Source organism: Aethalodelphis obliquidens, unplaced genomic scaffold, assembly GCF_003676395.1.
Source record: "Aethalodelphis obliquidens isolate GAN/ISIS:26980383/991018 unplaced genomic scaffold, ASM367639v1 scaffold38, whole genome shotgun sequence".
Taxonomy (NCBI): domain Eukaryota; kingdom Metazoa; phylum Chordata; class Mammalia; order Artiodactyla; family Delphinidae; genus Aethalodelphis; species Aethalodelphis obliquidens.
The window spans coordinates 8,427,831-8,449,333 of NW_020837982.1; the positions used below are offsets into that span (position 1 = coordinate 8,427,831).

General features: G+C 57.9%; 2 protein-coding genes across 4 annotated transcripts in view; both read left to right on the plus strand.

Moving 5' to 3' along the window:
* SPNS3 (SPNS lysolipid transporter 3, sphingosine-1-phosphate (putative)) overlaps nucleotides 1-21,503 on the plus strand; it is a 68,360-nt gene that overhangs the window by 33,870 nt on the left and 12,987 nt on the right. For 2 of the 3 annotated variants that reach the window (XM_027130752.1, XM_027130751.1), the window contains 4 exons: nucleotides 3,158-3,223; nucleotides 9,701-9,799; nucleotides 9,900-10,071; nucleotides 10,966-14,340. In XM_027130752.1, the coding sequence (XP_026986553.1) occupies nucleotides 3,158-3,223; nucleotides 9,701-9,799; nucleotides 9,900-10,071; nucleotides 10,966-11,054 (426 nt within the window). In that variant the 3' untranslated portion in view covers nucleotides 11,055-14,340. Of the gene's footprint in view, nucleotides 1-3,157; nucleotides 3,224-9,700; nucleotides 9,800-9,899; nucleotides 10,072-10,965; nucleotides 14,341-21,503 lie in introns of those variants that run through there. The other variant, XM_027130753.1, reaches the window with a different exon arrangement.
* The window catches only part of SPNS2 (SPNS lysolipid transporter 2, sphingosine-1-phosphate), a 34,392-nt gene continuing 33,185 nt past the window's right edge, over nucleotides 20,297-21,503 (plus strand). Inside the window, exon 1 of the mRNA XM_027130750.1 lies at nucleotides 20,297-20,821. Within this exon, the coding sequence (XP_026986551.1) occupies nucleotides 20,452-20,821 (370 nt within the window). The 5' untranslated portion in view covers nucleotides 20,297-20,451. The remainder of the gene's footprint in view (nucleotides 20,822-21,503) is intronic.

Here is a 21,503-nt window from a genome sequence, read left to right on the forward strand (position 1 = left end):
AACTGGTGAGGCGGAGGGACGGGGGAGGCCTGGACCAGGCCAGCAGCAGTGGCCGGGAGGAGGGGGCAGATCTGAGGGACATTTAGGATGCAGAATGGACAGGAATCGGTGTCTGGAGGGGTGCGAAGGCGAGCAAGGCACGTAGGAGCCCCCCGCCTCCCCCTTTCCGTGTCTGACCGCTTGGGCAGCTTGCTGGTGGCCAGTCTGTGGGTGGGTCCTGTATCCTGGCTACCTCAGGCACCCTGGGCGAGGACAGTAACATGGGGGGACAGGAGGAGAGAGCAGGTTTGGGGACCTAGTCAGTGTGAGGGGCCTGTGGCCGTGCAGAAGAGGGCGTCCAGGGGGCTGAGGGGCCCGTGTGGGAGGAGCTTTGAACGGTCGGCTGGCTACATTCTTCACCGTGACTTAACTTCAGGGCCCTTCTTGTGTGTTTTGTTTTTTTAATTGCGGAACACAAGTCTGCATTGGTTGTGGAGGCCGCTGACTTCTCAGACCCAATTTGCACGCAGCCTGTGGGACCAACTGAAGTTATCTTGCAGCTTTAAAAGCAAAAGCTGTAAAAAAAAAAAAAAAAAAAAAAAAAAAAAGCAAAAGCTGTTGGTGGTGGAGGGGGCTGCCGGGGCGCTGGGCCACCCTATCGTAGCAGCGTTGGGGAAACCAAGGCCCAGAGTGTGGTGACCGCCAAGGGTGGCCCCACATGGCCAGGCCACACCTCTTTGATGGGGTGTCCCTCCAGGGGGTCACACCTCTTTGATGGGCTGTCCCTCCTTGAGCCCAGGCAGCCGCCTCAGGAGACTCTGTAATTAGGGATTAGGAGACGGCCTCTCCCCAGCTGGGCCTTTCGCTCCTCAAAGCCTCTGCGTGGAGGCGGGGATTTGGTGGCTTGGGGTGGGTTTCCAGGTGTGTCTGAGGAAACCTGGCATCCTCAGGCAGCTCGTTCAGCCTTAAGGGGCCCGTTGTGGCTGCAGCCTCCCTCCGATCGGCCCTATTTTGGGGTCAGGATCCACCCTGCTCCAGCTGGAGGAAGGAAAAGATGTATCTCAGCATGTCCCGGGGGTGTGGGGCAGCCGCGGGGAGGCCGCAGCACCCGCAGAGAGCAGGCTCCGTGCGGCTGGCCCCCCGGCTGTGGAGGGCAGGATGCCTTTGAGCTGGAAGTGGGAGGAGGGCAGCGGCCTGGCGGTCCTGGTGGATGTGGGAGTCGAGGGAAGGATGGGTGTGAGCTGCCCTCACGTTGGTCCCAGGAGGCCAGGTTGGCAGACCCTGTGGGGCTGGAATGCGGGTCTGCAGCCTGCCTGGGCCCCGCCTAAGGCTCGCCAGCTGGCCACTTCCTGATTCCCACCCCTGTGGGTGCCCAGCCCCGGGCCCAGAGGGAGGCCCCGCCCTGCCTTCAAGCGTTCCCCAGTCTGTGGAGGGCCAAGGACTAGTGAGACTGGGAGAAGACACCCGCTGCTCCCCCTTCCCAGGGGGTCCTGCCGTCTCTCCGCAGCCCCGGGCCACACTCCTGCCCGCCCGGCCTCGTGGGTGCCTTCTAGCCTCTTCGCCTCTGCTCACTACGGTTCTCTGCCTGGCACGGCCTCAGGGCCCTTCCAGACCCATGCTGATGCAGCCCATCCTTCAGGGCTCTGCTCAATGCCACCTCTACCTGGAAGCCCTCCGCATCCTGGGCTTTCCTCCGACTTCCCTCTTGCCAGCCTCTCCCAGCACTATGGTCTCTGGGACCTCTTGGAGTCTCCCCCCGACCTCACCGACAGCTTCCTGCCCCTCACCTTGCCGCAGGGGAGAGGCGCTCACCAGAAAGTGACTTGATGTGTGACCGTCGGCCTGAGTCTTCTCATGTGTGGAGTGGATGTAATAATACGTGTCTTATGAGGTGGCTGAGAGTTGGATGGGTGACAAGAGTGGATACACCTGGCGCGCAGTCAGTGTGCAGGCAGTGGGCCTTTGGTTCCGCGGTCCTGGGTGCTTGTAGGCCTTTGGGATCCAGAGCCTGGGCTGCCCCAGGCACAGCCCCGTGACTCCAGGAATGACTAATTCCACTCCAGCAATAAGCCCTTAGAAGCTCTGAGAAATGAGACTTTCCCCCTCCTTCTTGCCGCTTCATTAAACTCTTCTTGAGTGAGTGGAATGAGGATTGTCCTAATCCTTTGGCACGAGGTGGGGGGTTCAGGGAGCTGGGAGAGACAGGTACACAGCGGCCTCCAGATGGCGAGGCGGAGGGTGGGCACACAAGGTTATCCCAGCCCCACAGGTGCCCGGGGTGGGGGTGGGCACTGGACGGGGGCCGGAAGCCTCGTGTTTCAGGATGGCTTTGCCCTGGGCCAGCTGGCAACCTCAGATGAGCCCTGGCCCTGACCCGGGCACAGTTTACTGTCTCAGACTTGCTCACCTCCCTGTGCTGCTCTCGGGGTCTGGGAAGGGGAAGGCCTAGGAGGGGCTGTTGATAGGAGGCCTGGACTGGGCAGTCTGGCTGGCATGCAGTAGACACCTCCTTAGTGTACACAGGCCTTAGGGGAACAAAGGGGAGGGTGGGCAAATCCTGGACCTTTCTCCTCTGTTTCTCCACCTTTATTTATTTATTTAAAATAATAAATTTATTTATTTATTTATTATTTATTTATTTTGGATGTGCCGGGTCTTAGTTGCGGCACATGGGGTCTTTAGTTGCGGCATGTGGACTTGTTAGTCGCAGCATGTGGACTCTTCATTGCAGCACACATGCAGGATCTAGTTCCCTGACCAGGGATTGAACCCGGGCCCCCTGCATTGGGAGCACGGAGTCTTACCCACTGGACCACCAGGGAAGTGCCTGTTTCTGCACCTTTAAACGTGGCCTGGGAGTCCTGGCTGCCTCCCTGGGTGACCTCAGTGGCTAGACCCTGGGGGCCGCCCATCAGGGGGAGTGCTCTTCCCAGGCCCGGGCCCTGGCACTCCTCTCTGGGTCACGGCTGCCAGTCTGCCCAGATGGGAATGTCCACCCACTCTGGAGGCTGTCGCAGCTGGGAAAACAGTTGCAAACCTCACCCACCCCAGTAAGTCTCGATGGGTCCTTCCTCTGGGCAGCCTCAGTCTCCTTCTCCACAGGTGGGAAGAAACAGCGCGGGGAGGGGCTGGTGACTGAGATCCAGGGAGCCTCATCCTGGCCACCCTTTGTTCACAGGTGTTCCTGGCCCTCGGGGAGCTGCTCCTGTCCTGCAACTGGGCCGTGGTTGCTGACATCCTGCTGGTAGGTGTGAGAGTCGGAACGGAGGGCTGGTCCTGGGGCCTCTCGAGCAGGGGCAGCTGGAGTCTGTCCTGCTCAGAGCTGGACTTCTGCTGTTGAGTGGCCTAGAGGCCAGGAGGCGCTTCAGAGACCATGGGGTAGGGGACCAAGGTCAATGAACAGTCACCTTGGACCAGGGGCCTCCCTGACAGTCTCAGACATATCCTTTGACCATCACTCCCATTTTGTAGATGAGCAAATGGAGGCTCAGAGAGGGCAGGTGCCTGAACCAAGGTCACACAGCCTGCAGAGGCTCTGAGCCAAGACTGTGGCCCGGGTTTTCTTTTTTTTGCGATACACGGGCTTCTCACTGCTGTGGCCTCTCCCGCCGCGGAGCACAGATTCCAGACGCGCAGGCCCAGCGGCCATGGCTCACGGGCCCAGCTGCTCCACGGCACACGGGACCCTCCCGGACCGGGGCACAAACCCGTGTCCCCCGCATCGGGCGGCGGACTCTCAACCACTGCGCCACCAGGGAAGCCTGGGCCCGGGCTTTTTGACTCTCTCTTTCTTGACTGCAATTCTCAGCAAGCAGGCTCCTTGGCCTCCACTCTGGGTGTGCAGACAGGGATGCTGGACTTCAGGGCCACAGAGCCCAGGTGGGTCCAGGCCACCCCAGCTCCCATATCATGGGCTGCAAGGCAAGGGGCCAGCTCAGGCTATAATGAGGGCTGATGCTATCCTGACCCCATGACTGCTAGGTCCAGAGTCTAGCAAGACCCTCCCTGAGCCTCACACTCTCCGTCCAGCCTCCCTGCCTCCTTCTAGGAGAAGTGCAGGGAAACTTTTTGAACACTGAAGGGCTGTGCCCTTGTGGATTACACAGGGTCCCAGACCTAGGGACACCCCAAGAGCCCTCCTCCTGCCTCCTGGTAGTCCACGGCTGGGTGGGCATGAGGGAACCAGAGCAGCTTGCAGTCGGCTGAGAGCTGTCCTGAAGGGGGTCTAGTGCAGGGGCACGAACCTGGATTCAGGAAACAGACCTGGGATTCAGCCCTGCTTCTGCCGCCTACTAGCTGTGTGTGACCTAGGCAAGTCACTTTGTGTCGCCGAGCCTCAGATTCCTTGTGTGGAAAATGGAGATGAAAATACCTCCTGGATTACTGTGAGGGTGAAATGAGATTATCCATGTAAAGCTTTTGCCCTGTTCCTGGCACAGAGAATGCTGGCTGGGATTCTGACAGCAAGTTAGTGGTTCCTACTTTCTCATCTTCCATCTCCCAGAGAAATCCTGGCATCCTGGAATCTGAGTTTGAAAGGGCTGTGGGGAAGTGTAGTCATTTAATTAGCCAACAAAACCTGCTTGAATACTGCTGTGGACGGGAGGCTCACTCTCTGTCTAGATGCTCTGGCCCTCTTCTTGGCCCAGGCTCAGTGGATGTAGACAGGGCTGTCCTGTCTTTGACTCCTGGGTGCAGCTGCAGGGCTGGCGCGTCTTCTCTTTTCCTCCTTCCAGGCAGGAGACTTGGGCTCCATCCCAGACTCAGCCATAGACTTGCTGAATGGCCTTGGGCCTCAGTTTCCTTGTCTATAAAAAGGGGTAATCATGGGCTTCCCTGGTGGCGCAGTGGTTGAGAGTCCGCCTGCCGATGCAGGGGACACGGGTTCGGGAAGATCCCACATGCCGCGGAGCGGCTGGGCCCGTGAGCCATGGCCGCTGAGCCTATGCGTCCGGAGCCTGTGCTCCGTAACGGGAGAGGCCACAGCAGTGAGAGGCCCGCGTACCGCAAAAAAAAAAAGGGGGTAATCATAACCAGCCTGGCGGGGTAAGCAAGATAGCCTGAAGGAAAGCCCTCTGTATGTGGAATCGTGCTGGCAAATCCTTTATTTTTGGGCCAAGCTGTACAGCATGTGGCACCTTACTTCCCCGACCAGGGATTGAACCCGTGTCCCCTGCATTGGAAGTGTGGAACCGCTAGGGAAGTCCCAGGCAAACGTTGTCTTGAGTGGGGCTGCCCACTTGTCCTCTGAATCCTGCCCCCTGCAGCTTCCTCCACGTCCCCCCCTCCCCCCGCCTGCTCCCTGCTGCACACGGCAGCCCTGCAGATATGTGAAGACTGCGCCTGTGTGTGCTCCCCCACCACCACCGTGTCTGTGTTTGCAGGAATGATTAACCTGGCAGAGCCAGGCTTTTTGTAGAGCTGTGTGTGGGCTGGGGACAGGCGAGGAGGGGTGAGGGGGCCAGTCAGCCATAGTCTGAGCCATCTGGGTCTGCTGGGGAGCTGGCTGGCACTGCCCAGGGGGCCGGGCTGGACGTGATCCAGCCTACTTAGTGTTCCCCACGGTCCTCCCCTGGCTTGGAGGCCTCCAGCCCCTAAAGCTTAGTGGGGCCTGTCATCCCAGGAAGGCTTCTAGCCCCCCTTCCCCTGCCTCCCCACCTTCCCAAAGCCCCTCAGTGGAGGACAGCCTTGTGACACTTTGGTGGCCGGAGCTGGACCAGTCCCTGCGGTTCTTGGAGCTCAGTCCCCTGACAGAGAGAGGGGGAAGGCTCCAGGGGGGAGTGGTGTCCGGCAGCGGGGGGCTCCCAGCTGTGGGGTGGAGGGCAGACAGATGGCAGCTGGGGGCAGGGTGAGGAAGGGTGGGAGGTGACATGACCTGGAGAGTAAGAAGCTGCGCAGGGGAGAGGAGAGAGAGGGTGGTAGCTGGAGTTGGCAGGTCATAGGTAGCTGGGGTTGCTTTTCTAGAGGTGAGGCAGGAGCAGGCTCCAGGGGCCCAGAGGGGAGATGGGTGGAGAGAGGCCAGCAGGGGGTGGGATGGGGCTGGGGAGGAAGTAGCGTGCAGCAAGGCAGGGGCAGGAAGTGTGGCGACACTGGTGTGGCAGGAAGTGCAGGGAGGTCCCTGCTGGCTGCCCTCGCTCCTGAAGCACAGAAGGTGAGAGGGCAGCAGAGCCCAGGAGCCAGGATTCTGGAACAGTCCACCTGCTTCCACTCCCAGTCCTGCACCTCTCTGGCTGGCCTTGGTTTGCTCAAGTGTGCAGAAAGGTGGTACCTACCTACCAGTTACGCCCAGGCTACGCGGGCAGAGTGAGCTAAGCCTGTATCACGCACGTTCCTGCGGGGTTGCTGTGGGCTCCATGGCCCCATGTCAGTCCTGCCTCAGGGACACGGCTCTCTTTGATCTGCTTATCCACAAGGAGGAGAATCCAGATTCTCCCTGGGGAAGAGACCTCAGGGCCTCTTCAGTGGTTCCCAAACTTCACCGAGCCTAAGAATCAGGTTTGGGGGAGCTTGTTACAGATTCAGCTTCCAGGCCCTCTGTCTTCAGGGTCTGATTCAGTTGGGTCTGTGTTGGGTCGAGGGATCTGCATTGCTGTCGAATGTCCTGCGTGATCCCGGTAGAGCCGTTCCTCAGAACGCACTGGAAAACACTTGTCTAGTGTAGCCAGCTCCCCAGCTCGTAAACCCTCTGCGACATTCTGACTAGTGCAGTCCATCCTCTTGTTCACCTACTCTCTGACGGGGAGCTCACTCTTTGCACGCTGGGAAGCCCCTACCTCCCGGTGGGTGAGTTAGTAAAAAGGACCTTGGCTCGTCACAGCCAAGACCCACTTCAGACCCACCTCCGGCAACCTCCCTCTGCCCGGCGGGGCCTCGGAGCGCCTCGCTTCCTGGAAGGCTGGAGAGTGTGTCTCCCCAGATGAACTCCCTGCTTCCCCAGACCTACTGATGGGGTCTCTGGCTCCCTCCACACCCTCCTGTCTGTCTGGGCCCCGCTCCAGCTTACCCACCGCCAACCGTGGGGAGTAGGGTAGAAGGGGGACTCGCTCCAGGTCTGTCCTCCAGGGTGCTGGAAATCCGCCACCAGGCTCACCTCCCACCTCCTCAGCACATCGCCACCCCCTCCTGCTGGGGGCTCATCACCCTCCTGGTCTCCATGCTTCCCTGCTCTGCCTGCTGCCCCTAGGTAGCCGTCTGCTCACTTGTCTGTCTCACCCTCCCAGGGGTGTCTGGGTGGGAGGGCTGAGTGGGGAACGTGAGGCAGGCTGCCAGGGAGTCTGCACCTGGTGACTGGTGCAGTAACCAGTAACCGACTTTCTGCACTCCCTTGATGCGCGCCCTGGATTGGCGCTGGTTATGCCCCTGGATATAAAGGGAACAGCTCTTCTAAGAGGGCGAGTCAAAAACAGAGGGGTTTTTATCTCGGAATAGAGTGTGCCCGGGGTTTTGGGAACCCAAAAGCCTCTGAACTTCTAAAATTACCTGCTGGGCTCTCTAGCTGCTGGTGGGGCCCAGCCTTGACCCTTGGCTACGTGGAGACCCTGGGGACCCAGACAGGCAGGGGGAGACCTACCTCTCCCGCCACTGGCATCAGGGGCTGGTCCAGGTCCCGCAGGTTGGAGTTCCTGGGAGGGGAGGAAGGGAGGGTCCAACCAGCCCCTGCACGGACTTTTTTGGACACTCAGAGTCCATCTTCTAGGAGGCCCTGCCCTTCTGCCCAGAACCACCAGTGAGTAATCACATAATTATGGGGTGAGAAGGAAGCACTTGGGGAAGGTGCAAAGCTGTGGTCAGTTCCTTCTCAGGCTTGTTGGCAGGTCTAGGTGATGGGTGGGAGGCCCGGCCTCTCTCACCACCTGGACAGAGTGGCTCAGCGCCGGTGACTCCGGGACCAGCCGGTCACCCTCAAGAGTGACTCTTACTGCCCTGCCCGCCCACAAACCCCTCTCTCCAGTCCCCGGGCTCTGGCCTTCACACCTTGGCTCCCACCGTCCCCTGTCTGGAGTTCCCTTCCCTGCTCTCGCTGCCAGTTAGCGGTTTTCGGGACTTGGGGTGAGCTTCTCCTCTCAGTTCTTCTCACTGTTTTCCAAATGTTCTATAAAAAATGTGTAAATATTGCTGGAAAGTTTCCTTCTTGCTTCTAACAGCAGAATGGTCAAAGGTCAGACCCTGGAGAAGAAGGCCTGGGATCAAATCTCAGCCCTACTATTTCCTGGCTGGGTGACCCTGGGCAAGTTACTCACCCTCTCTGTGGAGGGTTTCCCATCTGTAACATGTGGCTAGTAATCGTATCTCCCTCATGGGTTGGTTGAGTGGATATATAAGTATATATATATGTATATGAGATACAGAAAATGCATACAGGAAGCATTTAATAAATGTTAATTATTATAATAATAATTATTATCATTGTTATTATTCTCTGATGGGCTCAGATTATGGACAGCTAGGCCTTGGGGCTAAGGCCCTGGGGTGAGAAGTTTCCCTGTGGCCGCCCTGTTGGGCCTGTGTGACGTGTGGCTTCTACTTGAACCTCCTGCCTCCCTCCCCTCCTGCGCTGCAGCCCTGGGTTCTGGCAGGGCCTCTCCTGAGACCAGCCTCCATGATGGTTCTACTTGACTTATTGAGTTGGCAAACTTTCAGCTAGTCCCCTCTGTGCCTGGTGCCTTGCTGAACCCCAGGGACCCCAAGAGAACTTAGGCAGGAGCTTTGCTGCTGGACAATGTAAGGGTAAGGGGAGGAGGACCATGAACCTTCCAGCTGAGGGGGATGTGCCTTCAGTTAGGGGTGCGCACGAGCTGGGGGAGCTCAGGGCAGGCACCTGAACTCTGGGAAGGCTTCACAGAGGCGGTGACCCAAAGGCAGGCACCTGAACTCTGGGAAGGCTTCACAGAGGCGGTGACCCAAAGGTCAGTCCTGAAGGACGAATGGGGATGCTCCAGCTGGACCAGAGAGGGGAAGGCTTGCCAAGCAGAAGGCACAGCATGTTCAAATGCCTGGAAGCTTTCTGCCCCTTAGAATCATAGGGCATGATTTCAGCCTGATGTCCTCCAGGTATCAGATGGGGAATGATAATGAAAGTAACCCTTTATGTAGGTACTATTATTATCCCCATCTGGGGCTGAGGAGTCCGAGGCACAGAAAGGTGAAGTGACTTGCCCAAGGTCACACGGCTAGTGAGTTGGGGGTGTGGGATTGGATCCCAGACAATCTGACTCTGGAATTCATATTCTTAACCTCCCAAGTGGGCCTTTTTAGCAAGCCTGCCTTCGGTCTCTGCCCAGAGGGGCTTCTTGAGATGGGGGCTGAGCCCTCCACACCACTCCGCCCAGGCGCCCACACGTGCAGGCGCCTAGCTGTGCACCCGCTCTTCACCCCACAGCCCACACTGCTGCCTTGTGGGCCCCTGAGCTGGGACACACCTGCCCCATCACATGTCACAGCCATGCCTGGTCGCCCTGATTTAACAGTGAATCAAGAGGGGTGGCCTTCATCAGGGACCTGGCAGCTCCATCCCAGGGGACCAGGGAGCCTTCCTGAGCCTCCAGGCGACCTGATGGCTCAGTGGTGGGGCTTCAGGCATTGGGTTCGTCGACCCCCTGCCATCCCACTCTCTTGGCCAGCCTGTCACCCTGCCAGGCTGGTCCTGCCAGCCGGGGCATGAGGGGGCACCTACTCCTTGCCCTCGCTTGGGGAGCTCCCTTGGTGCTTCTGTGTTTTGCAGTCCGTGGTGGTACCCAGGTGCCGGGGGACGGCAGAGGCGCTTCAGATCACAGTGGGCCACATCCTGGGAGATGCCGGCAGCCCCTACCTCACTGGACTTGTAAGGCTGGGTGGATGGCAGGGGTCGAGGGAGGAAGTGCACTTGAAGGCCTGGAGGCTGGTCTGGTGGGCCCGACAGACCCAGCCTGTCTCCTCTGCAGATCTCCAGCGCCCTGCGGGCTGCGCGTCCCGACTCCTACCTGCAGCGCTTCCTCAGCCTTCAACAGAGCTTCCTGTGCTGCGCCTTCGTTATCGTCCTGGGTGGTGGCTGCTTCCTGCTGACTGCACTGCACCTGGAGAGAGACCAGGCCCAGGCCCAGGCCCGGCAGACAGGTACCCCTGCCACCTTGCACCCATACCAGGCTCAGGGCTGACCCTATAGGAGCAGGATCACCACCCACCCGCTGAGCCCCTGGCTAGTTTATTTGTTCATCCATTCACCCATAGTTATTACGTCCCTGCTATGTGCCAGGCAAGGTTGCAGATGCTGGGGAGTGAACACCAAGTCCGAGCCCCCATGAAGCGAAACAAACAGAAGAAGTAGAAGATAGAGTATGTTCAAGGTGATAAGTGCTACGGAGAGACATAAAGCAGGAAAGTGGGGAGAGAGGAACAGGTGGGGGCAGGTTGCAGTTTTTGAAAGGGTGGTCAGAGAGGTCCGCACTGCGCGGGGACTGAGTCATGCAGCTATCTGGGGGAAGGTGCTCCTGGCAGGGGGAAAAGCTAGTGCAAAGGCCCCGAGGTAGGAATGGACCTGTTGTGTTTGAAGACTGGCAAGGAGGCCAGTGTGGCTGGAGCCAGGAGCAAGGGGGCCAGTGGTTGGGACGAGGGTGACAGTAATGGGACCAGAGCGTGGGGGCTTTGGGGGCCTTTGCAGGGACTGAGGCCTTACACAGAGCGAGATGGGAGCTGCTTTCTGGTTTCCAGTGCACAAGCCCCAGGGTGTCTGATTTACATCCTAAAAGCACCACTCTGGCGCTGCTGTGTTGAGAACAGACTGCAGGGGGCTAGTGTTGAAGCAGAGACGCCACAGGAGGCCCTGCAGCCGTCAGGGGAGAGCAGCGGGGCTGGGACCATGGTGGTGGCATCGAAGGTGGGGAGAACGGGTCGGATCTGGAATTTATTTTGAAAACGGAAGCTAGAGGATTTCATGACAGGCTGTGCCCAGGCCTCGTCCCCAAACGCCTTTGCCTCCTTTGGGGCTGGCTGAGCGATTTCTTCCCACAGGGATCCCCGACAGCAAGGACGTGCACAGCGAGGCCATGGAGAGCCAATGCCTGCTTCCTAGCACCGGTGCCTCCCCAGAGGACCCCTGAGGAGGGGTTTGCAGCGAGGAGGTCCCACCCACCCTGCTCGCGCCTTTCTGGGCGGCCTCCACCGTATCAGTGCCTCTGCCCACCTTTGACTGCGGCTCCGGGGCCCTGGCCAAGCGGCACCTGCCGCGTCTTCGCCCCCAGCTAGAGGCTGGCAGCGCCTGTGGCTGGGCTGGGATTTGAGCTGTCGGCACCCTCGCTGGGAGGCCTGAGCCTGTGCCCGCACCCAGCACGAGGCCACGCCAGCGCGGGCCCCTCAGCCCGGCTGCTGGCAGCCCGATTAAAGTGTGGCCAGTACAAAGCCCGTGGATATAGGCCTTTGGACCTATGTTATTTATAGCCTCAAGGTGTCTCTGCTGGGATTAGAAGCAGGAGACGGGGAGGTGGGCAGTCTGGGCCAAGGATGCAGGGCTGCTCAGCATGGGCCTCTGGGCGTCCGCACCCTGGACCGCCTGCTCTGACCCAGGTTCCCCAGTCTGCAGGGGCAGCCCTCTGCGTGCGTTCGCCCTCTGAACGAAGTGGGGGCTGAATCAGTAGTCTTGAAGAGAGGTTTCTACTCCGGTGCTGGTGTGGGAGCGTGGCTGCAAGAACCAAGGAGGCACCCAGAGGAGTGCCCAGGCCTGCGCAGACCCACGCTGGGGGGCTGGCATGGCTGTGCAGGAGCGCCCTGCTCTGCATCTCGGCCTCCTCCCGCACGGGGAGGGCCGGCTCGCTGGGCCCCATATTTGCCCCTGGGCTCGGAGCAGCTGGGCACAGTGGGCCCCGCAGGAGATCAACAGCTTCCAGGCGGGCAGCAGTGGGGAGGCATGTCCTTTCCGCCATGAGCATAAGCGGGTCTCCCCTGCCCTGGTGCCCAGCTAGGCAATCACTGTTCACTTGCTGATCGCCACTTGCGGTGTGCCAGGCTGGGCCTGCCTCCCAGCAGCTGTGGGCAGAGCAGTGACCCAGACTCACACTCACCTCCTGACCCTTGCTTGCCGCCCCCCTGCCCCCCTGTGGTGTCCTCCCTGCCCCTTATGTTGGATGGGACAGGCTCCAGGAGCTGGACACTCCCGCTCAGCCCGCGCCTGCCACGCTCACCCCCAAGTCTCAGCGGCCCCTCAGGAGCAGCTGTCACCAGGGTGACCTCCCCTTCCACCCACGATCTGACGCTTGGCACTCCTGAAACAGCCGGCCCTGAAGTTAGGAGAGAAAGGATTCATGAGGCTGCATGGTAAGGGTTCTGCACCCAGTTACAGTGTGGGTGCGGGAGAGGGGTCCGTTCCCACACCACCAAGCGATTCTCTGACTCTCGCTGGGGGCCTACAATTCAACTCGACTCTGAGACTGTCTACCCAGAGATAGCATCAGATTCCGCAGGGTAAGGATGTAGTGCAAAAGACTGTCCCTGTCACCCCTGTGCCACGCTTCAGATGCCAATCACAAGTCCAGGCTGTGACCAACTGTAAATCCAAGGTTCTCACAACCCCTTCCTTGGGTTCCATTAATGTGCGAGAGAACTTAGGAAACCCATTTACTCACTGTATTGCCAGTTGATTATAAAGTATAGCTCAGAAATAGCCAGATGGAAGAGATGCATAGGACAGGGTATGGGGAAAGGGCGTGGAGCTTCCACACTGTCTCCAAGCACCACTCTCCCCAGATGTCCATGTGTTCACCAGCCCGGAAGCTCTCCGGACCCAGTCCTTTTAGATTTTACGGAGGCTTCATTACTTAGGCATGATTGATTAAACCGTCACTGGTTGATCTCAATCTCCAGCCTCTCTCCCCTCCCGGGAGGTAGTTGGCGGGGGTGGGGGAGCTGAAAGTTCCAACCTTCTAATCACAAGGCTGGTTCTCTGGCAAGCAGCCTCATCCTTAGGTGAGTTCCAAAAGTCACCTCCTTAACAAAGGAAAGACACTTTTAGGGCTCTCATCACCTAGGAAACTCCAAGGGTTTTAGGAGCTCTGTGCCAGAAACAGGATGAAGACCAAATATATATTTCTTATTAGAAATCACAGTATCATACTTAGTTTCCTCTGAGAAGGAGGCAGTCGGTCTGTGCGGGATTCACTGGCTGTGCGACCACTTCCTGTCTTCTCTGAGCTGCGGACTCCCCAGCTATATTTAAGAGGTGTGTTGAATGTGATTTTTCTAACCTAGACCTCATGTGATTTCTCACGGGCTGGGTCTAGGTCCACAGAAGCCCAGCTTCAGGATCTTCCTCACTGCAATCCTGGGGAGGACCCCTGTGAGATTCAGCTCCCAGGAGATGGGCAAGCGCTTCCCAAGAGTCAGCAGCTACCCCCACCTCTCCCACCTCAGAGTCCTCAGGCTGGGGAGAGAGATCAGAAACCTCATTTATGCCAGTTCCAGAAACATGCGTTGGTACCAGTGGGTGCCCATCTTGGTGTTGGGCAGTGACTCCGACCCTGCCCTTGGACCTCACAGCCCCAGAAGGAACAGGGAAACGCTTGGCTGGGCCAAGTGAGGCACACCTATGGGCAGAAGAAGGGGTTACATCCCTCAGAAGCGTTGAGGAGTCAGCCTAGGAGCTGGTAAAAAGCCAGAGGTGTGGGGAAGGGAATCCCTGGTGGGTAGAACAGGCCGAGGTGCAGGGGATGGGGCAGAAGATACGTGATGAGTCACAGAGAGGTGTGGTGTGGTCAGAAGGGAGGGGGTATGTGTGTTTTGGGGGAGAGAGAGGGAGCGGGAGAGACTGGCTGGGACCAGAGGGCTCAGATGCCAGCCGAGGAGCTGGAGCATGAATCCTGTAATCAGGGAAGTTCTTTCTGACTCAAGTGCTTTCTGGGGTTTGGGTTGCCAGGCAGGGCAGGGTGGTGCTTTCTGGGACTGAGCTAGACAAAGTGCCCCACCAGGAGTTTATACGATGTTATCATCCAAAGTGTTTGGAGGCGGGGCAGGAGCAGGGCGGGCTGGCAGACTCTGGGAGGAAGGGACCAGTATCTGTTCTGCAAGCAACCCGACCCCAGCTGTACTCAGCTCCCACCCCTTGCCTCTCTGGGGCTGGTCACTCAGACCTCACTGTGCTGAGGTCGCAGGTATAGGTCTCTGAGAACCCAGCCACTCGGGCTAGGCAGGAGGAGTGGTCAATAGAACGCACCTTTCTGGCCAACAGGGCACTTGCTGGGTGATCAGTCCCTGATACCGTGGACTCACTTGTTGGGAATGTTGATGGAGGAGCACACTGCTGAGCAGGACGAGGCCCTCAGACCTGATCTGCTCACATCATGTGTTAATTGCTCTTCCTGGACACACGCTGCATTCCAGCTCCCAGGTGTCATCCAGGTATGCAGGTGTGCTTGGTCAGTGTGCGTGTGCCTGTGCGTGCTCATCTCTGTGTTGGTGTGTGAGCACGTGAGGAGGTGTTTATAGGGTCTGGATGAGAAAACTCTTCTTCCACCCTGACCTCAGGCTTGAAGGGTTAAACACGTGCGTCGAGATGGTCACCCCAGTCCTGGCTTGTCCCCCTGCAACACCAGACATCAGTCTGTTTCATTCCCTGAAGAGTCTATCTTTCCTCCATGCCTGGGTGGGCCTGTGAGCCTTCTGGTTTAATGCAGCTGCAGGAGGCAACCAGAGGTTGTTGGAGCCAAGCCTTATCTGACACAGGGAGGTATGGGACTGCACGTGCTCTTTCTGTGGGACCACATCAGTTAAGGTTGTAGGGTGGTGTGCAACAGAAACTGACTGATATCTTAAGCAAGAAAGGGATTTGTTGAAGACCTCGGGAGCTCACTGTGAGCTCTGTGGGAAGATTGGAGATTCAGGAGCCAGGGCTCCAGGGCCATCTTATTGGGACATTTTCTCCCTATTCTTTTTCCTAGGCTGGCCCAGCAATATATTTTTTTGTTTACATATTTGGGTTCCATGTAAAAGTTTGAGAAAAGGGCTGTTCTGCAAAAAAAAAAAAAAAACAAAATGCTGATCCAATACACCTTTGAGGCCATCTGCACTGGAATGTGAATTAAAGGCCTAGAGTGGTGTCCTGTGACATCAGATTTAAAGCCCTGGCTGAGAGAGTCCAGTTGGATCCTACGCCCATGCCTTGATGTATAGCTCCATTAAGACCAGGAAACCAGGGTCACTTAGCAAGGGAAATGGACATTGAGCATCAAAATAAAACATCAGTGAAAGAAAACAAGACCAGAAAAAACAAACCCACAAAAACCAACGACTGTGTCCATTACAGTGATCCTGGGCAGGCCACTGGCCTTCTCTCAGATGCAGCCTCTCACGGGACAGGGAAGAGGCTGGACTCAGTGTCCTTCAAGGGATTCTTCACTTCTCATAGTCTGAGTCCATGATCAAAGGAGATCGGAGCGTCTGTAATTCAGAAAGTGTTAAGGATGTTCGAAAGACAGAACAGGAACTTCTGTGTTAGTGGGGACTCAGAGGCATCTGTTCTGAGCAGGAGAGAGAGGCAGAGACGAAGCGTTCTGAGCAAAACTCGTGAGGCAGGCCCAGGCTGGGGGATGGAGGGGCTCCAAGAAGTCCTCAGCTTGGCAACAGCGGGAGCAGAGAGGAGGTGTCCTCTCCCTACCCGTGGGTGGTGCCCTGTGGAGAACGTATTCAAAGGGTGGGAGGGAAATGGCACAGGGAAGCTAATGGAGGGTGGAGTCAATCAGGGAGAAAATGCCTTTACCAGAAGGGCCCGGAGAGGAATCTGGCTGGTTCTGAGTCACGCAGAGCAACAGATACATGATGCAAATCAGCACACACTTACTGAGCACCTGCTAAATGTCATTTACTCATTCAGTCACAAACATTCTCTGAGCACCTCCACTGTCCTGGACAGCGGAAGTGAATCAGACAGCGTATGGGCCCTTAAGGCTCACGATCTGTTGTTGGGCCGGTGGAGGGGAGTGGTGGACTCATGTACAAACATAGTCAGCACAACGAGTTTGCTGTGATGGAGGAGGGATACACAGGTTACTCAAGTAACCTAGGGGAGGAAATGACAATTGAAACAAGCAGGTCAGGGAGGGCTTCCTGGAGGAAGTCATGGCTGTGCTGGATTTCTGAAGGACTAATGGGAGGAGTGACCTAGGTAGACAGCATGGGCAGAGCAGGACTAAAAAGCCGGGGGAGGGGGCTGCCCAGGGGACGCTCTCCGTGGTCCTGAACCATCAATGTGTTAGTAGGACAAGGGCTTTTGTGTTGAAGGGAGAGCGGGGACTAGAGACAACTGCCCCCAATTCCTGCCACTCCTCTGGGCTCCAGGAAGTATAACTATGAGCGAGTTCAGGGAGATCAATTTTCAGTGTAGACGAGTGTAATTTTGAGAGATGGGCTGTAGGATCTAAGGCTGGAGATTAGCATGGGTCATGAAGGGTTATCAGAGATCGTGTTAAGGAAATTAGATATTTTTTAAAAATTAATTTTATTGAAGTATAGTTGATTTCCAATGTCATGTTTATTTCTGCTGTACCGCAGAGTGTTTCAGTTATACATATATATATTCTTTTTCATTTTCTTTTCCATTATGGTTTATTACAGGATATTGAATATATAGTTCCCTGTGCTATACAGTAGGACCTTGTTGTTTATCCATTCTATATATAATAGTTTGCATCTGCTAATCCCAAACTCCCAATCCATCCCTCCCTTACCGCGCCCCCCCACTTGGCAACCACAAGTCTGTTCTCTGTGAGTCTGTTTCTGTTTCGTAGATAGGAACTTAGATATTTTTAATCCTGTAGGCAGTGGGGAGCCATGGAAAAGTTTTGTGCAAGGTAGTGGTAGGGTTGCATGTGTGATTTAGAAAATTACTGGCAAAAAATATGAAGAAAAGACTGGACGGGGGACTTCCCTGGCAGTCCAGTGGTTAAGACTCCGCACTTCCACTGCAGGGGCTGTGGGTTCGATCCCTGGTTGGGGGACTGAAAAAAAAAGAAAAGAAAAAGACTGGAGGGGAATGTTGGAACAGGTGGTGTTCATCTTTAAAAGGGTCCAAGTGAGACATGGAGAGGTTTGAGCTAAGTCCATGAGCAATTGGGACACTGGGAGATATTAAAGAGAAAAAATGGACAGGCCCTAGAGGTGGGAGTTGAGGGAGAGGAAGGAGTCCCAAATGGCTCCCAGGTTCCCAGCGCAGTGACAATGTGGATGCCACTGCTATTTGTCAAGAGATAAATGATACTGGGTGGGAGCAGGTTTAGGGGAAAGACAATGAGTTCAATCTTGGATGTGCTGAGTTTAAGGCACTGGGGGATATCTAGGGGGGAGTGTGCAGGAAACTGCATGTGGACCTAGTGCTTGGAGATGAGGCCACATCTAGAGATGGAGGTTGGGGTGTCCTAGGGAGGTGGATAATTGTTGAAAGCCCAAGCACGGGTGAGAGGCTGCCAGGGGAGAGTGTGCCATGTGAGCAGGGAGGAGACTGAGGCTGAGCCCTGGAGACACTCCTGTGTAGGGAGGTGGGCAGAGGGGAGGTGGACTGAGCTCCCAGGTGGCAGCCGTGGGGGAGCCAGTATTTCTCAGAGTGTGTTCTGCAAAGCTGTAGTCATCTTACGAGATGTTCTGTGGTCTGGTACACATGGGGACAGGGCAGCCTATGCTTCCCCATGGGAGACTCCCAGTGTACACTCTCAGATTACAAACTCTGAAAAGTTCCTCAGTTAGGAAACCTAATTCTCTGTGTTTATCCCACCATTTCCCAAATATACTTGCCCTTGGGACACTGGCCACTAATGAAATGTGCCCCATTTGTTTTGAAATTATGGTCTAGACCTAATGAACGAATATCAATTATGGTCTAGACCTAATGAACGAATATCAATGATGGCCCTTTAGCCATCATTGAGTTCAGCCTCCCATCACGCTGATGAGAAAGCTCTGTCCTGGAGAAGCTAAGAGCATCGCTCTGGGGCAGTAGAGGAAACACTGTATTAGGGGGTAGACACACCTGTGTTTAGTGCGAGCCTCATCATTTACTAGTGACCTTAGGTAGATTACTTCTCTTCCCTGGGTCTCTTTATCTGTGAGATGAAGACAAGAACCCTACAAGTTCTCTAGCTGATGGTCCCAGAGGCTCTCAGGAGGCCACAGTGACTTGCCCAGGGCCATACAGACCAAAAGGGCTTATTGTCCCCCCATCACCGTGCCTTTGGTGGCCCCTTAGCCCACCTAAGGACCCACTCTAGAGAGTGCCTTTGAGTTAAAATCCCAGAAAACCCCACAGACTGGGAATGGCTGGCTTGCTTGGTGGCAGCGTAGAGGTCCCCCAAATCTGAAAGGCTCAAAACTCTGCCAATTTTCCCCTGCTCCAGAGCCTACTCAGTGGCGGAAAGGCAGTACCATGGAAAGGGAATGCTCCCCTTTCTGGCTAAGGCCTAAAACTGCTCCCTGGGCAGAGCTGTGGCTGAAAGGATGAGGGATTTGGGGGAGTGGGAAGGGGACCATGGTGTTGGGCTTAGAGCCATGGTTCCGCCTTCTTCACTGCTGGACAGGCCCCTAGCTGGCCGCATCGCCCCGCTGGGCACTGTCCTTTAGCTAGCACCATCACACAGTTACGAAAGTCAGTGCCAGGGCTCAGTCCCAACCCCATGGAGCTCCTAGGTCTGTCCTTCCCTGTTTAATCACCTGCCATCCTGGGCCACCCTGTGGAACGTCCCTCACCCAGCTTTGCAGTCCTGGGCTCAGCAGACTGGAAAGAGGCAGCAAGGCAACTTTCAGAACGAAATCTGTTTTCCTAACCCTCCCGCCACAGTCATTCATACCCAACACGATGAAGCATATTTTTGGTCACTTTGCAGAATTTAAAATACACCTCGAAGGCGCCAAGAAACACCAGCTTGGGGATTAACTCTGCTCACAAGAGACGGTGGGGCGGGAGTGGGGAGGGGCGACTTGTGCTGTGTCACCCGTTGGCTATGCCATGACTCACTGTGGCCGACACCTTCACGAGATGCACCTGCCAATGGATGTGGGCTCTGGAGCAGCCTGCAGTGGGAACCGAGCTCCCAGCCCAGGCCGAAGGTATTGCACCAACCTGGGTCAGCCCCAGCCCTGCTGCCAACTAGCTGCATGTCCATGGTAGGGTCACTTATGGGCCCTGGAACCTGTGTGTGAATAACTCTGGTTTCCCAGGTTCTGTCTACTTCTAACATTATGTCCTCAGCACTCTGTACAGGATTTTCATTTCAAAGCTGCAAACAAATGAATGGGGGAGGGAGCTTACCAAAACCACAGCCCCTCTGAGATGGGTGAGAGTGGAGATTGTGGCCCTGAATACAGAAACTACCTGACCACTCTGCACAGGAGACAGGGCGCCCCGCTCCCCCAAGGGAGGACCTGGGGGACTTCCAGACCCTTTAAATCCTATCCTCCTATCTACCCCCAGAGAGAGAAACTGAGACCCAGAGAAAGTTAGGGGTCTTGTCTAGGGTCATGCCACACACCAGGGCAGAACTGGGCTAGGACCCAGCCTCCTGTCGCCCATTGAGGGCTTTGTCGTGCGCTGCTGAAGTGTGATGCTTGCAGTTGCCCGTTGCCGTGCCCTCAGGAGAGAAGGCCCCCTTTCAATGCCCTGTTTCGTGGGTGGAGGAGGGGGCCGGTTGGAGCCCTGGCTCTCTCTGCCAGGGGCTGCCTTTCTGAGGGGCAGGGGTAGGGTCTCGGTGTGCACACAGAAATGGGCCCAGCAGGAGGCAGGGGGCTGGATCTGAGCTTCCCTGGAGAGGTGGGTGACATAGCCTTCTGTGACTGGTGGAGGCCTGGGTCCCGGGCCAACCCCCCACCCGTCACGCTTCTTGGTTCTTACGCAGCCCTCCCTGAACTGATTAAATCATGGCGGGTGAGTAGCTGCTGGAAAGGCCGTGGGCCCTCCTACCCGCGCCCCTGACTTAACCGTCTGAGACCCTCTCTCCAGGTTGTCCGTATGCCCTGAGCTCTAGCCTTCAGCTCTCTCCCAGAGTCTCCGCCGCGGTAGGGGGCGGGGAGGGCATTGAGTGGGTGCTGGGAAGTCCTGCTTCCCGGACGCTACTCTTAGCTCCGCAGCTCCCCACAAACCCCCTCCGGGTCCTCGTCAGCCTCGGCGGCCGCGCGGCTCCAGAGTGACTGCGCCCCCGTCGGGCGGGAGGGGCTCTGCGGCCCGGCCCTCCTCCTCCTCCGCCCCCCGGGGGCAGCACGTGCGGGGCGGGGCTGTGGCCTGAGCCCGGGGCTGATTGGGCGCGGGCCTGGTGGGCGGGGCCGGGCTGCAGCTGTCAGAGCAGCGGCGGCGGCGACCGCGGCGCACCGGGCTGAAACGGTGGCAGCGCCGCAGCCGGGGTCGGAGCGCAGGAGCCGACGGGGCCCGGCCGGGATGGTGCAGCGGCGGCTCCTCGGCGCACACACGCACTGAGTGGGCCCAAGCTGGGCCCCGCGCCCCCCGCGCCCCCCGCCGCCCCGATCCCGGCCGGCATGATGTGCCTGGAATGCGCCTCGGCGGCGGCGGGCGGCGCGGAGGAGGAGGAGGCGGACGCGGAGCGGCGGCGCCGGCGCCGGGGGGCGCAGCGAGGGGCCGGCGGTGGCGGTTGCTGCGGGGCGCGGGGAGCGGGCGCCGCTGGAGTGGCGACCGCCGACGATGAGGTGCAGACGCTGTCGGGCAGCGTGAGACGGGCCCCTTCCGCACCCCCCAGCACCCCCAGCACCCCCAGCTGCGCAGCCGCTGCCAAGGGCCTGGGCGCTCAGCAGCCCAAACCAGCCAGCTTGGGCCGCGGGCGGGGGGCAGCCGCTGCCATCCTCAGCTTGGGCAACGTGCTCAACTACCTGGACAGGTACACCGTAGCAGGTGAGCGAGTGCCCCACCCAGCCCAAGAACCAGGACCCTCTGCCTCGAGGTACTTCGGGGAGCCTTCGGTCCCAGGCCCCCTATATCCAAGCCTTTCGTGGGGTCCCTAAGGGCCCTCCGTTCAGGCACGACTGGGCAAGTGATGCCCTGAGATCTACTGGTCCAATCCAGGGACCGGCCCCCGTACCCCCGGGCCTGGGGTTGGGGGAGTCCCCACCCCTGGAGTAGCCCGCGCGTCCTCGCCAGCCCTTGACGTCCTATCCGTTGTCCTCTTCTGCGAGAGAGTCTCCTTTGCGTCTCTCTGCGTTCTGACCTCCGCGCCCCCATCCGCCCCAGCCTCAGGTTCCCGGGCCTCTCCTCCCCTTCCCCCAGCCCAGGCTGTCTGTCGGTCCGTAGCCGGTCAGTTCCTTCCTTCCTCCGCCGTCTCCACTCTCCTGCGTGCGTGCGGCGAGTGCGCGCGCCCCTTGCGGGTGTGTGCCAGGGGGAACCAAGTGTGTGCTCGCGGGCGGCGCGGATGTGTGTGTGAGCGTGTGAGCGCGTGGCTGACAAAGGCTTGGGGCTGCGGGGAGCGGAGGGAGGGGCGGGGCGGGTCCGCGGCGCCTGGGGACCCAGGATGCGGTTTGCAGCTGGCCCTGGCTAGAGGCCCGAAGACGCCTCCCCCTGTTCTGTGTCGCTTGGGGCC